Source organism: Brachionichthys hirsutus, chromosome 13, assembly GCF_040956055.1.
Source record: "Brachionichthys hirsutus isolate HB-005 chromosome 13, CSIRO-AGI_Bhir_v1, whole genome shotgun sequence".
Classification (NCBI taxonomy): Eukaryota; Metazoa; Chordata; class Actinopteri; order Lophiiformes; family Brachionichthyidae; genus Brachionichthys; species Brachionichthys hirsutus.
The window spans coordinates 7,216,498-7,233,043 of record NC_090909.1 but is presented as its reverse complement, the minus strand read 5'-3'; the positions used below and the strand labels follow the sequence as shown (position 1 = coordinate 7,233,043).

The following is a 16,546-nucleotide window of genomic DNA, read 5'->3' as shown; positions in this document are numbered from 1 at the left end:
ATGTTTCATAATTATTTCCCTATCAGACAAAAATGATAATCAAGAATATTTTCTGAAATACTGACGTAAAACTGCTCATCTATTCACGGCAAAGGACAACATCCCGTTCTTATTGCTAATTGGTCGTCTACAGACGCTTACAGTATGAGGCTGTCTGATTGGGCATTCTCACAAAGCAGATATTCCATTGGCTGAGCATGTCACGGCCATTGAACTACAAACAGAACTCAAGGATATGCGCCTGTTCCAGTCTCGTCACATTTATGACATGAAATGTGAAAAATAATCTGTACATTTTATGGTATTGTGACATTTTCTCACATAACCAAATGACAAGCACTCTAATACACATTCAAACATTTAAAACCCCATTTGTAACTTCAGTGTTATTGTATTTATTTTGTATGTTTGTTGTTGCTCAAGGGGTATTCCTGAAGTCCTTCATGTTTCAGGGCATCCCTCTCATCTATCAGCTGTCTCCACTCTTTGCTCGCATACATCACACTTTACACACTTACACTCACTCTCAAACAGATTTACATGAATACAAATGCTCTTCATTCAAGTCATCACACGAGTACAAAGAAGACTGGTAAGGTTCGCTGCACTATGGCACGCTGGAAGGGTGTACGCGTTCTTCTCCGGTGTCCTGAGATGATGCTGTACAATAGCAGTGGTCTTCCGTAATCTTCGTCACATTCTTTGTTTGTGCAGGGAAAACATTCAGTTGAATCGGTTTACGTTTGATGTCAGCAGTTTTCATGCATTCATCTGCGTTGCCGGGCTCAGACCAACGAGGAATGACACTTTGCAGTTCAATATGGCTTTCCTCTCCCTCATAGCCCTGCATGAACATGCATGGGTGTGGATTTTGACCATACGGTCTGCCCAACACAAAGTGATTCCTGCAAATCCGTGTGTTGTCTGTTATCGTAAAGTCCTTTCGCCTGAGCAGTCGCTGCCACAGCGACCTGTGCTTTGGAGGACAATAGTGCCATTTCATTTCTTTGACATGGTCCTGCACAAACAACCTGCCAAAAATAAATTTGGTATTTTTTTAATAACTCAATATAGAGTGTACACGTTTATTACGTTACACATTATAGCCACAAGTATCAAGATTTGTGAGCATTTTACAACTGTTGTTCTATTGTTCAAGTGTTGGGAAAGTATCAGCCTATCAGAAGACAAACGTGACTGGAAGAGTTTTCTTTTTCTTTTTTACTTTATTAACATAACAGTGATACAAATATACTTGCAAAAGGAAGGAAAGAATGAGAAGGAACATAAACAAATACAAAAACATCATCATAATATACTATCGATATTCCAATTTTGTCATCATTTGTGATATTCCCGTGACTGGAAAAGAATATCTCGGGGAATATTTACATTTTACAAGTTTACAGACACAACATATTTCCCATAGATACTGTAGTACATACATATCTTGACCCCGACGATCATTTTTCCACTATTTAAATAACTTTTTCTTCAGGGAACGCAAAAAACACACAGGCCCAGAATCCTTTGCGCGTAAACAAGATGGCGGTATCCGTCATCATAGCGACTTAGCGTTGTTTACGATGTCTTCAGACGGCATGTCCCGTGCGGCCGGTGTTCTCCGGTCGGTGTATCAACACGTGCAGACGCTGGACGAGTTCGCGGACGGTGTCGTGTTCAAAGAAGGCCAGAGAGCGGCGGCCATTGAAGAGTCCGACACGGACCGCTTCAAGACCTTCGTTCAGGGCATTTACGTGTGTCGAGATCAGGAACTCACGCAAGTCCCGAGCTGCAGCCAGGTAATCCCGCCGAGGAACGAGAAACGTGTAACGTAACGAGACGGGAAAGATTGGTTGGAACTGTGACTCGCAGTAAAAAAAAAAAAAAAAGAAAAGTCACCACTTAAAAAAAAAAAATATATATATTATTTGATTTTATTTTTTTCCTCTCACAGATCTGCACGTTGCCTGAACTGATGGCCTTCATTCTAAACAGTATGAAGAGAAAGAAAAAAAGAAACATCTTGGTAAATGGCTACAACATCCAGGCCCTGCCTCGGGAGATGCGGAACGCAGACCAATTCCAGTACCAAGGGGTCGTGACCCAAAGTGCGTGCTACATCCAGGGCAGCGACCTGTGGAGGAGAGCCACGGCGCGGCTCGGCACAGACGTCACGCGCTACCTGCTGGAGAGCTGCACTCTGTTTGTGGCCGTCCCTCCGTCGTGCGTTTTCCAGGTGTGTGGCGCTCCTGTCCATGACAGGGTTTCCATGGCAACCGCCTCCCCGTGTTTTCATCTCCAGGCTCGATCCGGGACTCTTAACGGCGCCTCTTTTGCAAGATATCGACGCGCAGGAACGGTGAAAAGACCTGCTGCCAGAAAGAAGAGGAGCAGAACAGACGTGAGAGCGAAGAAGAGGAAAAGAAAGGGAGGAACGGATCAGGAGGATGAGGAGGGGGCTTTAACTCGCTCGAATAAGAGGAGACGGGTCGGACCGCAAGAAGTCGTGCAAGAAATCCAACCGGTTTGCTCTGAAGCGGAGGAGGGGGGACGGCCCGCGTCTGAGGAGCCAACGCCACCTGTGAAGCCTTTAAAAGGTGGCGCTCCGGTGTCCAAACACCGTGCTGAGTCTCAAGCGCGGGACGGAGCAGCCGGCTGGAGATCGGGGATGTACCCCCCTCCGCCTCCCACGCAATCTTTTATCCGCACCCTTGGAATCCTGTATGGAAGAAAGGGCATGAACGGCTTCCTCTTAAACAGGAAGGTGAAGTGTGCCGACGGCCGCCGGCAGCTGCAAGGGCAGGATTTGATACGGATAGTCTTCTTTGAAGGACTTTCGTATCTAAACGGTCTGAAAAAGAAGCCCAAAAAACTCCCCCGGCGCTTCTTCGGCATGGCCGCCTTGTTCGGTCGGCTGTTGCGCCAACACAGGCGATGTCCTTACCGCAAAATACTCCAGCGGATGTGCCCGCTGCCGAGGGCCCAAAGTCCAGGTCGGGGGGGTTTCGGCTCCCTGTTGTCTCAGCGCTCTGCACCTCACCGGGTCTACCTTTTCATCAGAGAATGCCTCTGCGCTGTCATTCCCGAGGCGCTGTGGGGCTCCCATCAGAATCGCCTTCGCTTCCTGGTCAGGATCCGGATCTTCTTGCACAGCGGGAAGTTCGAGAGGCTCTCCGTGGCCGAGCTGCTGTGGAAGATGAAGGTCAACGACTGCGATTGGTTGAAGATCAGTCAGACGGGTAAGTTTGTCGTAGGCGGTGAGCGTTCTTCTTCTCTGCAACGTGTATTTTTGACTGGAAACCGCTTTCGTCTTGCAAGGCCGGGTCCCGCCGAGTGAGCTCGCCTACCGGACGCGGATCCTGGGTCAGTTCCTGGCTTGGCTTCTCGATGGCTATGTGGGGGGCCTGGTTCGAGCCCTCTTCTATGTCACAGAGAGTCTGGGCCAGAAGAACGCCCTCAGGTTCTACAAGCATGACGTTTGGGAAAAGCTGGAGGACCTTGCCTTCAGGTAGACGTGTGCACACCCCCCCCCCCCCCCCCCCCCCACACACACACACACACACACCGTTGTCATGGACATGAGCTCACAAAGCTTTGCAATCTGATTACAGAGGGCACCTCTCCAAGGGTCAGCTGGAAGAGTTGACTCCGGCCCAGGTGGCTTCCCTCCCTAAATCCACCATCATCTCCCGCCTCCGCTTCATTCCCAAGATTGATGGCATGAGGCCCATCACGCGAGTCGCCGGCGCCAAAACGAAGGTACGCTTTGATGAACATTCTTGACATCAATCCAGCGGACCAGAGTCCGTGAGCGGTTGCGCTTGCTTGGCATCGTTTTTGAACGCGTGTGCACATTTTTTTAGGATTCGTCTTTTCGCTCGCACCTGAACCAAAGCCGCGTCCGGGACTTGTTTTGTGTGCTGCGGGCCTGCGTGAACATCAACCCGTCCCTCCTGGGCTCTACCGTGTGGGGGATGGCAGAGATCCACAACGTACTGCGCTCGATAGCGCCGAGCCAGAAAGAGACGGCCCAACCGCTCTACTTTGTTAAAGTTGGTGTTTCTCCTGTTTTATTTGTCCTCGCTGATAATATAATGTTGACATTTGTTCTGTTCAAAAAGTGTTGAAATGTAGCTTATTTAAAGTTAAATCAGAAAAAAGAAATTTCATTCTTCTTAAAATAAGGCCTCCCTTTTTCTTTTCTTTTTTTTTTTTTTAAATCTATTAATTCCGCGTGTCTATTTTTCTGAATTGTAGGTGGATGTGAGCGGCGCCTATGAAAGTCTGCCTCATAAGAAACTCATTGAAGTGATTGACCAGGCTCTATCACTAATCCAAGATAAATACTTTACCATTCGCTGTTACTCCAAGATCTGGGCTGATTCCTACGAAGGGCTGAAGAAAACCTTTGTCAGACGGGTATTGTCATAAATGCGCCGACCATGCACTTTGTTTCTTTGTCTATACGGACGTAAAAACATAATTTCTCTTAATACAGGCATATTTACTGGAACCCTGCGGCATGAAAGGGTTCGTGATGTCTTTGCAGGACAGTGGAGAATGTCACCACGCTGTGCTGGCCGAGCAGGTGAGAGTCGCATCGTAACCACGTTTCATACCTAATTTTGTTTTTGGACTCAATAATTGCGTTTATATTTTCTTCCTTGTAGCGTTTCTGCTCAGAACTTCGTGGCAAAGAGGCAAAGCAGATCTTCATCCAAATGTTAACCAGTAGTGTCGTTCAGTTTGGGAAGAAGTAAGCATCGCGGACACTAAACGGTTAACAGTCGAGTCTCAGCCACTCGAAATCAGTTCTGTTTTAAATCACTTCTACAGGAAGTGTTTTTTTATGGTTTTTATTCCTCTGTTTTTTTTAATTAATGCTGTGTTCTTTAAGACCTCTGTGTTATTATTATTGTGTTGGTGGCAGGCCTAGCAATCCTATTTCTCTGTGTTTCAGAACATACCGTCAGTGCAGAGGGATTCCTCAGGGCTCGGTCATTTCCAGTCTGCTCTGCTGTCTTTGCTACGGCCACATGGAGAACGTCCTGTTCAAAGACATGATGGGAAGGAGAGGGTAGGTCTGAACATTGAGTTGCACCGACTCACTCCCAGCAGCGTGGGGGCAGGCTTTCTCTGCTGGAACTCATGGCTCTGTTCAACACACCAGTTTCTACTCTTTGTCTCCGTAGATGTTTGATGAGACTGGTGGACGACTTCCTTTTGATCACCCCAGACTTGTATGAAGCAGAATGGTTCCTCGAGTAAGACACGCATGAGATTTTACAGACGCGCCACTGCTGACGTGCAAAACAAAGTCTCTCAATTGTTTGTGTTTGTCATAAATGTAATTTTTCCAAAAAGAAAAAATCACCATTACTGTGACCCTTTCAACAGGGAGCAATATAATTTGTGGTTCCAGCAGATGACGCTACAAATCTACTTAGTGATAAGGTTTACTTTAAAAAACAAATGTCAACAGTATACATTTTGTTTAAATTACAGTAAATGAATAACACTAATATTCAGTTTTTGAGTACTGTTCCAATCTTGGTTATGAATCACTTCAATTGTAACATCAAATGTAATTTTTCATCCATATTCCTGTCACTAAAAGTAATTTGATCAATGTGTCAAAAAGGAGCAAATACCGGTACGCATATGACATTCTGCTTAAAGCTTAAATATAAATGTAATTTCGATTTAAATATTGAATATCTAAACTTCTAGATTTCTCGTAGCAGGATGTAAATGCATTGACGAGCAGTTGACGGACGTTCATTTCCTGATATGCTGGATCTCTGCACATGGGGGAGGTCAGAGGGGGCAGGCTCAGCGTAAAATGTGTGTGAGTTTGAATCCGTTTTGCTCTCCCATGTGTGATCTAGCACACTGCTGGACGGGGTCCCGGAGTACGGTCTTGTGGCCAACCCGCAGAAGGTGGCGGTCAACTTTCCGCTGATGAGTCGCGCCAGGTTTTGTCCCAGCATTCGGGTGCTAGCGCCTCGCTGTCTCTTCCCTTGGTGTGGGCTGCTGTTGGACAGCTGCTCACTCGACGTCTACAAAGACTATTCCAGGTGAGGGTTATGTACTGCAGAATCATTGACTGAAGTTGTTGGTGCGTCTGTGCATTTTACGAGTTCTTTTTGGACTGACTGAACACCAACCCCTCCCTGGACTCTACACCCACTCATAAACATTCTCAGAGACAACTCCCCCATCTAGGACGGAAGAGAAATGTCATAAAGAATGCATTTTTTCCATTTTTCAGACATGTCTCCTTTTCACAGCAGATTCTCTCGGCACTGTTGGATTTTTAGCATTTGCTTTACTTCTCCCTCCCATCTTTCACAGCTATGCTGGCATGTCTGTGCGCTACAGCCTGACTTTGGGCTCTTCCCACTCAGCTGGACAACAAATGAAGAGGAAACTGATGGCTATCCTCAGACTCAAATGCCATGCCTTATTCTTGGATATGAAGGTCAGGGAAAACGGTGATTTCAAAAACCGTGACGTGGTCGTCATAAAAAGGAATGATCCTCGTAATGAGAAGCAATAGAAATGGTGAATACTCCAGGAGATAATTGGGTAGCTACAAGGTTTATTATTTTACAAGCAAATGAGAGAAATTCAGAAACACCTGGAGCTGAATTTGCCCGATTTTAATTTTATGGTTAAAAAAAAAAGCCCAATCTACAATGAAATCTACGACTTTGAGTTCTCCTGACTGATTACATGTTGCAACAGTAGAAACGTTGGTTGGTTTAATACAGTTTAAATACTGCGAGTCACGATTCTTAACCACAGAATGATTAATCAGGTTGCCGTCTGTCGATCCGTTCACCACTTTGGCCTCGGCTTAGTGCTAATAGCAAATATTAGCTAAGATGGTCATGAACATATTTAAAGATAACAACCTAATAAACTTCAGTGTATTAAATTGTGCGCATGTTGGTTACCTTTAGCTCACACATTAGCCTCGGAGCCTTGCTATCTTTAGACATGCAGTATCTTCAGAAGATAAGATCCAATGAAGATGTGACTCCACCGTGTTCAGGTTACCTGCAAAACAATCCTGCATTAGCTGTGTGCCAGCCCTAAAGGCCGCGGCCGACAAGTGTAATGTGAACCCAAACACTTCCTCAAACAAACCATTCGTTAATGAGCTATTTGAGCTGCAGGAATTTCCCCTCAAATGGCTACAAATAAGTAAATGGCTGTTGTAATAGTGTCCGGTCCCACGATAACGCCACTATTTAATCAATGGCAAGTTATTAACAAACAGTGGAGCAGAGCAGATGGTAATAAAACCAGTAAACAGACCAAGCAACGAAGGATGAAGCAGATCAATATTGTTTTTTTGTCCTGTATAAATGTTAAAGGCAGTTTTCAGACTTGAATTTAATCAAGTTTTAACATTAAGTCTCTTAATGCACATTCCTTGTCATGTTTCTAATAATCAATACCATTTCCTTCTCAGACCAATTCTCTTAACGCAGTCTACAAGAACATCTATGAGCTGCTGCTGCTTCATGCACACAGGTAAACTCAAATCGCCGTGCTTTTCTTTTGTGTTCCAAACTGATGCCACCGAGCGCTGCAGCCGGCTTTTCCTTCACGCAACTGATGCATTGATTTAACGGGAGGAAATCAAAACCGGGAACTTCAAATTGTTCATCTTCCTTTTCCTATGCGTGTGAGGTAGTTGTAACTTTAATAAATATAAATTGTATACTAATTATACCTAAAATAAACACAAGAGGATTACGCCTTTTTATCTCGTGTGAAAATGTCAGAACAGGCAGGGCTCATTAGTGAATTCTGTTCTGTCTGTTTATTTTTTTGCATTTTTCTCTAGGTTCCATGTGTGTGCTCAGAGTTTGCCCTTTGGACAGACTGTTGCTAAGAACCCTGCGTACTTCCTGCAAATCATTTGGCACATGGCTGAGTACACCAATCATCTCCTCAGGATCAGCAACAAAGGCAACAAACGGCAGCAAATTTCCCCCCCCCCCCCACATCTCGAAAGGAAAGAAGCAATTAAGTATAAAAACATTGTAATGATTTCGTATATATCTCTTCGTTTTGCTCAGGACGCTCTTTAGGAAATAAGGCTCTGACGGGCGTTGTGCAGTACGAAGCGGTGGAGCTGCTGTTCTGTCTGGCCTTCTGGCTGGTGTTGTCCAAACACCGCCGTCCTTATAGAGATCTACTCCGAAGCCTGCAGAAACGTACGTGTCCTCAGGAAACACTTGCATATGCGTGAACTGGCCTATGGATGCACAAGTTCACAAGACTCAACTGCAGTCTTGAGCATTCTGAGTTTAAAAAAAGGTCTGGTTTTCCATGATGTTAAACTTTATCAGTACTCAAAGGGGATACTGCTGCTGGGCCTTTTGTGCATTTAACAGGTAAACCTCCATAAGTCCAACTCGTCCTGCTGCAGACCACCTGCAACACTGTTTAACCCCCAAACAAATCAAACGGTGTCTGCAGAACGATCGATAGCTGGATTACTCACGTTGGCGTATGCGTTTATATTATTCATAAGACTCGCCTACCAGTTGCAGAGTTTTGGTGTTTATTGCAGAAATTAATCTGAAGCCAGATGGGAAAACATTTTGACAAACTGAAAGCAACAGAAATCTTTCAAGACCTCGCTGCTGCAATAAGAGGTTCTGAGCAGGCGGTACGATGGAAGTTCAGTTTAATATCAACAATAAGCGGTCGAATGGACATGAATAATTCAACGTCTTCTGCATCTGGTTTTGAAGACTCTACGCCTAACTAAAGAAATGTCCTTCCCGTGCACAACATGTTAGAAAAACACATTTCTGTCTGCTCCTGTCGTCCATCTTAACAGGCAAGCGCAGGCTGGAGCAGTGTCTGGGGGACCTGAGGCTGGCCATGGTCCGACAGGCCGCCAACCCCAGGACCGCAGTTGACTTCTTGGCCAAGTTGAAGTAGGGCACCAGGGAGCCCCAGTTGCAGATCTTAACACAATCACGAGGAATTCCACATGTAAAAATGTCCAAAATCCTATGGAAAAGAATGCAATCACATTTTTTTTTTTTAATCTGATCTTAAATTTGAGATTTGTAATGGCTTTTTGTGTTTTTCTTGTTTCCTCCTCAGGCTTCGTGGAGTGAGATGACATGCAAGAGTTGGATTGTTCTGTCAATGTTCAATGCAGTCCGAGTGCTTTTGGATAAGCTTGGCTGCAGAGACAGCAGGAAACAGCTTGTAGTCATCAGATATAAAACACTTAAGTGATAAACTTCAGTTGTAAAAAGGCTTTGCAGAAGGAAAATCAGGTCTATAAAGCAGTATAATCATCTATTATCACCTCATCCCACAGCTGGTTGTTTCTTTGGACTTTGATTTACATTTGTGGTTAACAACAAAGAAGAAATGTGACTTGGAACACTTGGAAAATACACTTGTTGAAGCTAAAAGGTTCTGTTAAACACTTCAAGAGGATTCATTGAAATCAGTTTAGTCTTTTATGTTTAATCCTTCTCACAGTCATGACCAATAAATCCATATGATTCCCTAACATGAACAGGTGAAGTGGTTTTTGTACATGTCCTTCAATGCTTGAAGACCTGATGACGCCTTTGAGAAAACCCTCAGGAATTCTGGGACGAGCAGGAATTTGAAGGAATTGTGTGAAAACCAAAAAAGGTTCAAATGTAAGAATTTGTGCAATCACTGTCACACGATATGTGAGTTTTAACCATGTACAGTACTACATAACCATGTACAATACTTAATCATTTCACCGTCCATTGACACCAGTTTAGTTACTAGGGAGAAAATGTAAGCTGTAACTTCCGGGCGGGAGCAGCGATGGAAAAAGGTACATTTCTGTTCAGGTGCAGTGACAATAAGTACTACTTGCAGTACGTCTCAAGGTTTGTGCTTGTACTCTCCGTATATTTCAATTTCAAACCCGTCATTGCAATACACACTAGGATTATTGCGGATAGTGGCCTCTTTTTTATTCCGGATGCATTTGTAGATCCCCACCAGAGGGATGGAAATCACCGGCACTACGCAGAGGAGGATGATGATGGCGAACACCCAGTCAGGGTAGGGGTGTACTTCATATTTAGGGAAAGTCTCCTGAAGAAAAGACAAGTGAAATATGAATTACAACATTATCACATGGTTTCATGTTGGAATTAAATCTTTTTTTTTTTTTGCCGCCTTGTTTATTCCCTGGCAAGAGAAGTTTTTACTGTTTGTGTATTGACAAAGATTAGAGGTGCAAACACAGAAAATAATCACACAATTGTATATTCTCTGTTAATTAAACATAAATGTTAACATTCCTTGTAAAATCTGTAATGGGATAGCAGTGATATTTTTGTCCCATATTTGTTCTCGTTTCAGTTCACATCGAGATCCAATAAATCCTTCCCCAAAGGAAAATATCTGTCTCTTTAGCTGTTAAATGCGCTGCTGTGTTCACCAATCTGCCAAATGTTGATGAAACGGTAGCTTATAATCAACAGCCCTGAGAATAACTGGAATAAAACAGTAGTGAGACGTTGTGCGGCTTAAGGTCCAAACTATAAATGATGCGTGTGTGTGAGAGAGATTTGCTTACAGAAGCTGGGTTCCATGTCGGATACATGGGGTGTTTCTGTGCCTGAATGACCACATAGGCAACAAGCACCACCATGAGCAGCAATGGACTGATCACCATCCAACATGACTTCCAGTAAATGTTGGGTCTCGATCCGGTCATGAAATAGATGTCGTCACTGAAACTGTTAATAGAAGACAGAAGATGGTGAATCACACTGGGGTCAGTTTTTGTTTTTTAACAGAGTTGTGCTGTGCTGATGGAGAGGAGGAAAGTTACTTTGTCATTCCGTGGACATAAATGACTGCAATGATCTCAAACACAGCAATGATGAGCAGAGGCACGGATCCCACGTAGCCGTTAAAGACTTCCACCCAGTAGTTCCCCGATCTCAAAGTGAAGATGAGAGCCACCAAGAAGGATACCAAGCAGACGATCCCTAAGGGAGTGAACAAATGGGTTTTTTATTGTGGGGTTCCAAAGCAATATATATATATATTTTATACTGCAGAATAAGTATTTGCAGGTACCTGTCAGAACCTCATGAGGAATCCACTTGGGTAGTATTTTGAGGTCATTGATGGGTGTGATTATTCCTTCGATGTTGCCAAACATGGACGAGAGGCCCAGGGTGAAGAGCATGATGAAGAACAATATGGCCCAAATCTGTGACCCAGGCATTGCTATCACTGCTTCAGTGAAGGCTATAAACGCCAGGCCGGTACCTGATGCACTCTGAGGGAGGAGGAAGAGAGACAACACAGTCATGAGGAAGCGTGAACTCTCTGTACGAACAGAATGTACTGCATGCAGCGAAGAAAAGCAAAGTCAGATCAGATTCCAGCTGAGAATTTTTGAGAGAGGAAGGGGGGGGGGGGGGGGGAGAGAAGGAGGAGTGTCAATACTACCTGATCAAGGAACTCTTGGAGGTGACAGAATGTTGTCAGTTTACCCACAATATCTGGATGAGAACTGTTTAGCTCATGAAGCCACTCGTCATAGGTTTCCAATGTCATGTTATGGTCTGATATTTCAAAGTGGTTGATCAGAGCCAGAATGTTTCTGCAGATGAGAGACCAAAAAAACAAACAAATGCTCATCGGAACTCGCGTGAAGAAGATTTAAAATGACACGTGGTATGAGAAGACATACTTTTCTCGACAGGCGTTGTAGGCGTTGGTAGCTTTGAATCCCAGGATGGAGAAGATGGGAATGGAGGCGTAGAGAGACGTGGCACTGTTTATTACTCCGACTAAAACGGCATCCCTCTCACAGTTATTCCTAAGAAGACATAGAGGATAGCCTTGTGAACCATCAAGCAATCCGTCTCAATTTAAATCAAAGTTCTGGTTCCTACTTCTCTGAGTTATAGCTGGAGAAAGCTATGAGACCTCCAAAGGCCACAGAGAGAGAGAAGAAGATCTGGGTGGCAGCATCCAGCCACACCTGAGGGCTCTGCAGATGGGTCCACTGCGGCAGGTGTAAAAAAAAAAAACACATGAGGTTATTGTATCTGGGAAATAAGGTATGATCAAACTGTGGCGGCAACGAGCAAGCGAACTTACATCAGGAGTGAAGAGGTACATCAATCCATCAATAGCTCCAGGCAGAGTGATGCCACGGACCAGGAAAATGGTGAGCACCAGGTAAGGGAACGTGGCTGTAAAATACACAGCCTGCAACGACATGCGAACAACATTAACGTCGGAGGGATTCAGTGAATCGGGATGAGCAAACATCGGGTAAACACCTTTCCAATGGAGGCGATGCCTTTGATGAAGCAGATGTAGACCACACACCAGGCGCAGGCCAGGCAGGTGACCATCCACCACTGCAAGGAGCCGCTGGTGTCGATGTCAGGTGAGATGTTCAGGGTGGTGCGGTACCAGAAGTAATTCACCGGAGTGCTCTCCTCACACTCCGCATTGTAACCTTTATGGATGCATCATCAAGGAAATATTAAAGCCAACATGGAGGTATAAAAAAAAAAAAAACCTGTAAGGACTATGTCTTCATTCCTTATTTCTTATAGCGTATATTAGGATTCTTGTACACCTGAGGGATTTAAAACAGGGTGTTTACTTGCACATTTATTTTGTGTGTTCAAGTAAACAGAACACAAACAACCATATAAATATAAGCAGCATAACATTAGCAATTGACTGAAGGAAATGAATGAAAAGTAATCCTCCTCCTCCTCATGCACTGGCACAACCTCTGGATGGTGGCGCCTCATGGCACAGCGGCCCACCCCTGCCTGGAACTGCTTCTGGGGCTGCTCATGCTGTGGCATTTCTCCACACGTGGGACTACGTGGGCCGTCTTTTGTTCCTCTTTCTACATTATTCCAAACGTGAGCCTCTCGGCTTGTCTGGCGGAGCATCCTGCCTCCAACCGGCCAGTGGCATGTTACCGGTCATGCTGCCCCAGCCGTGACATTCTTGTACAGCTTGGCATTTTCTTCTAAATTTTTATGAATCCTTATTGGGGTGGGTTAGTTTAAGAAGCGACTGGTCATTTGAGATTAGGGAGATGAAAATGTTGTGACTGTAAAATTTTAATTTTTAGGTTTAGCGTAAAAAGAAATCACTCCAACATGACCGAACCGTATACGCATGCATGCTGACAAAAAAAAAAGGCTTAAAGGCCTTTGAGTGTACTTTTCTACATTAAAACATTTAATGCCTTGAAACAGATTTTAACAACTTGGAATTGTGAAACTAACCTTGGAATAAAATCATGTTTGTTTTACTTTCTGTGGTGCAGTATAACAATAAAGTGGTTTTCTAAATGGCTCATTTATAGATAGGTAGTTAACCCCTCCCCCCTGTTTAGTCTTTATTGCATGCATACACATTCTTAAATGGTATATGGATTTTCTACATAGCGTTGAGCTACTTATTAAACTAAATTATTCTGTGATTGCGCTGCATATAAGATGAGTGGATGGAATGGGGCGGGGCTGTTACCTGTGCGGTTTTCATTGAGTGGACACTCGCTCCAAGGCAGTGGGTTTTGAAATGAATGAAATAAGTACCAGAGCACCCAGGCCAGGATGGTATTGTAGAAAAGGCCCACCAGGAATGACACAAACATGGAAGCAATTCCTGCATTCAGGGCAAAAATAATTGAACATTTTCCATCCCTCAAAATGGATTTCAGCTCCTAACATACTGATAGATTTCAGATACATTTGACTAATCATTCAAGGTCACGCACCAAGTCCACCCAGCACTGGAGAGATGGCGCTCCAGACACCGATGCTGCCCATGCGGAGCCTCTGTCCTATAGCCAGCTCCAGGTAGAGCAGAGGGAGGCCTTCAAACACCAGCGCTATCAGGTAGGGGATGAGGAAGGCCCCTAAAGACATGAAGCACACACTGACCACCAACTGATCACATTAAATGGATGAGGATGAGGATGAGGATGAGGATGAGAATATTCACCTGAACTGCACAAAGATTATTCAAGTAAGATTGTGGCTTTTTAAAATTAAACTTACTTTTTCTTAATCAAAGTCAAAATAAGCTAAAATAATTGTTAGAAGACCTCCTTAAAATTAAATATATGGAATTGAAAAGTGGCCAAAAAGCAGGAGTCGACTCCAATAAAACAGCACAGCTTCAAATAAAACGGCTCTATGGCTAAAGCTGCTCAAGAAAAGAACGGATGAATAGATCCTGAGGTGACACAGAGGCTCAGGCGAGGGACCCTGCTAATGGGAATCAGGAATGTCAGGGTTAACAGTCGATAGAGAAAGTAGATTCTATTCTATTCTCTGATGCTCACCAAAATTGATCCACGTTCCATTCCTAGAACGCCCTGACAATGACTCACTGCTCTGTTCTGAATGACTAATTACACCAGGCAAATAATTCCACGGAGGCCAACATTGCTAAAGTAATCTATCCCATGATTGTATAAAATGTCTGAAACATTTTGAAAAGTCAATGAAATGTAGCCAAAAATACTTAAATCTCCAACAACAATCTTAATGAATGAACTATGACAAATTATTGGGCAATTATGTAGCACAGCCCATGCATTAAAAAGCATCATATAGGATCTCACCTCCTCCATAGGTTTGGCAAAGGTAGGGAAAACGCCAGACGTTTCCGAGTCCCACTGCGAAGCCGATACACGTTAACAGGTACTGGACCTTGTTATCCCATTTGGGTCTCTCCTCCACCTCGGAAGATTCTTTTTTGTTCATGATCAAAAATAAAAAATCTTATCACAAGTCCAGGTATCCCAGCTTTAATATACACTGTAAGTGGAATCCGTGTATGTCTCATTAAATCCAGAGTTCTCCAACTGATTTGGCCTCAGTGTACGTCAGGTTAAAGTGATGCCCAGCATTCTGACTCTGATCAGTGGGCTGTCTTATAATGGCCTATCAGCGGCAGCATGGCGTAGGGGATATAGATTTCTATTGGTTTCTTTTTTTTAGAGAGGATTCAGGCTAGCAGGAAAGGAGTGAAAAAATAAAGTATGAGGGTTTAGTGGTCCTCCTTCCTGGTTTCAAATGGGAGTGTGCGATGCCTTGAATAATGAGTAACCTGGCGTTTTAGTGTTACAATGACCTGAAGCATACCTCTCAGAAAAAGGCACTAAAAATAAAAAGATGGTGACAAACGATTGAGACACATTTTTATTCTGTTTTTCAAATGTTGTTAGGACACCAAGATTTGTACACTGAACTCTAAGTGAGGGTGTTTTACAGGAAGAGGAAAAAAAAAAACATTTGAAGCAACAACATGGGGGAAAAAAAAGAGATTTGGGAAACTAGAAAAATGTATTAAACGCTAAATAAACATGGCACCTTTGGTAAAAGTAAATCTTCAGAAAGTCTGGATATTAGAGCAAGTCACATTCTGGCACCATCTCTTAACAGAAATACTCGAGAGTATCGGTAAGCTTTCTCTGGCATCAGTTATTAAGTACATGTCGTTCTTTTTTAATTAAGTTTTTTGGGCAGACTTTGGCTCGCCATGTTTCATTAGTCAGGTCTGCTTTGTTTTCAGACACATGCACATGTTTATCTGAGGGGGAGGAAGAATGGTGCTGTGGCAGAATGTGGCTTTTTGGCTATGATCCTTAAACTTCAAAAGATCATTGAGTAGAAAAAAGTTAAATGCATGCCTTTCTTTCTCGTGCATAACTCTTTCAGCTCAGGATGACTTCATTCTCCTCCGTAACCAAATCATGTGCTTAAGGCCGTGCTCTTCGAGTGAGGTTTTATGCCATCCACTATCAGTAACTGCCTCTGTTAAAGTGTTTGTTCATTGGATTGATTGTTATGTGTCTGCACGATTACCACTTAAACTACTCTGAGTTGTTTTTGTTTTTTTGCATGTTGGCATGGCTAAATTGACCCACAATGATTCAGATAATACATTTTTTCTCATTTGCCTTAATTACTAGGGATAGTTGTTTTGACATTTATGCTGCATGTATGACATATTAGAAATCATAAACAAATTAATTAGTGTACACATCACATCAGATTTAGGTTATTTCTTGCTTTAATGATATGGCTGCTTTACAAAAATCATCCATACATAATATGTGTTTGACAGGAACGCCAACCGTACCAAATCCATGCATTGTTACACTACGGTTTAATCAGGCATATTAAAACACTAGCTCCTGTATTAAAGTCAAATCAACCAGAAATGTCCTGGAAGAGACGTTTAACCAACAACCTGTTATCCTGTATCCTGTTATACTCCTTCACTGGGAAACACTGTCAAAGAGGGAATTCACCAATCTGACGTCACTCTGACCTCTACACCATCATAATAGCCTCAGACGAGCATGAAACGCTAACGAACCCTCTCACAGGTGCATTTCAACGATCAGATTAAGCCTATTAATGAATTGCTGAGTGAAGAAGATACGCACGCCTGTGATCCCAGGTGCCTTAAAAGATCATTTATCTCACAAGGAAAC

At 43.5% G+C, this 16,546-nt stretch overlaps 2 protein-coding genes across 2 annotated transcripts; one reads left to right on the top strand and one right to left on the bottom strand.

Annotated features, from left to right (window-relative positions):
* Positions 1–1,586: 1,586 nt before the first annotated feature.
* tert (telomerase reverse transcriptase) lies at positions 1,587–9,925 on the top strand. The gene is made up of 16 exons (XM_068747218.1): positions 1,587–1,802; positions 1,958–3,242; positions 3,322–3,511; positions 3,615–3,762; positions 3,867–4,055; positions 4,261–4,422; positions 4,502–4,591; positions 4,674–4,759; positions 4,964–5,080; positions 5,196–5,267; positions 5,892–6,080; positions 6,358–6,484; positions 7,484–7,545; positions 7,862–7,986; positions 8,097–8,234; positions 8,867–9,925. The coding sequence occupies exons 1-16, from the start codon at positions 1,587–1,589 to the stop codon at positions 8,968–8,970; spliced, it is 3,300 nt and encodes a 1,099-aa protein (XP_068603319.1). The 3' UTR covers positions 8,971–9,925.
* LOC137903434 (sodium-dependent neutral amino acid transporter B(0)AT1-like) lies at positions 9,913–14,807 on the bottom strand. The gene is made up of 12 exons (XM_068747584.1): positions 14,666–14,807; positions 13,814–13,954; positions 13,564–13,701; positions 12,345–12,526; positions 12,160–12,270; positions 11,952–12,064; positions 11,747–11,875; positions 11,503–11,656; positions 11,125–11,329; positions 10,874–11,033; positions 10,616–10,778; positions 9,913–10,128 (listed from the first exon to the last, which is right to left on the bottom strand). Exons 1-12 carry the CDS (start codon positions 14,805–14,807, stop codon positions 9,913–9,915), a joined length of 1,854 nt encoding a protein of 617 aa, XP_068603685.1.
* Between the last annotated feature and the right edge of the window lie 1,739 nt (positions 14,808–16,546).

Bases quoted from the DNA above. Each gene is read 5' to 3' on its own strand.
- tert (XM_068747218.1), top strand. From the start codon at position 1,587: ATGTCTTCAGACGGCATGTCCCGTGCGGCCGGTGTTCTCCGGTCGGTG. The intron at 3,512-3,614 runs GTAGACGTGTGC...ATCTGATTACAG, and splicing joins CTGGAGGACCTTGCCTTCAG to AGGGCACCTCTCCAAGGGTC. The intron at 6,485-7,483 runs GTCAGGGAAAAC...TTTCCTTCTCAG, and splicing joins CCTTATTCTTGGATATGAAG to ACCAATTCTCTTAACGCAGT.
- LOC137903434 (XM_068747584.1), bottom strand. From the start codon at position 14,807: ATGAACAAAAAAGAATCTTCCGAGGTGGAGGAGAGACCCAAATGGGAT. The intron at 11,034-11,124 runs GTACCTGCAAAT...TCACTCCCTTAG, and splicing joins TCCTCATGAGGTTCTGACAG to GGATCGTCTGCTTGGTATCC. The intron at 10,779-10,873 runs GTAACTTTCCTC...TTCTATTAACAG, and splicing joins TATGTCCACGGAATGACAAA to TTTCAGTGACGACATCTATT.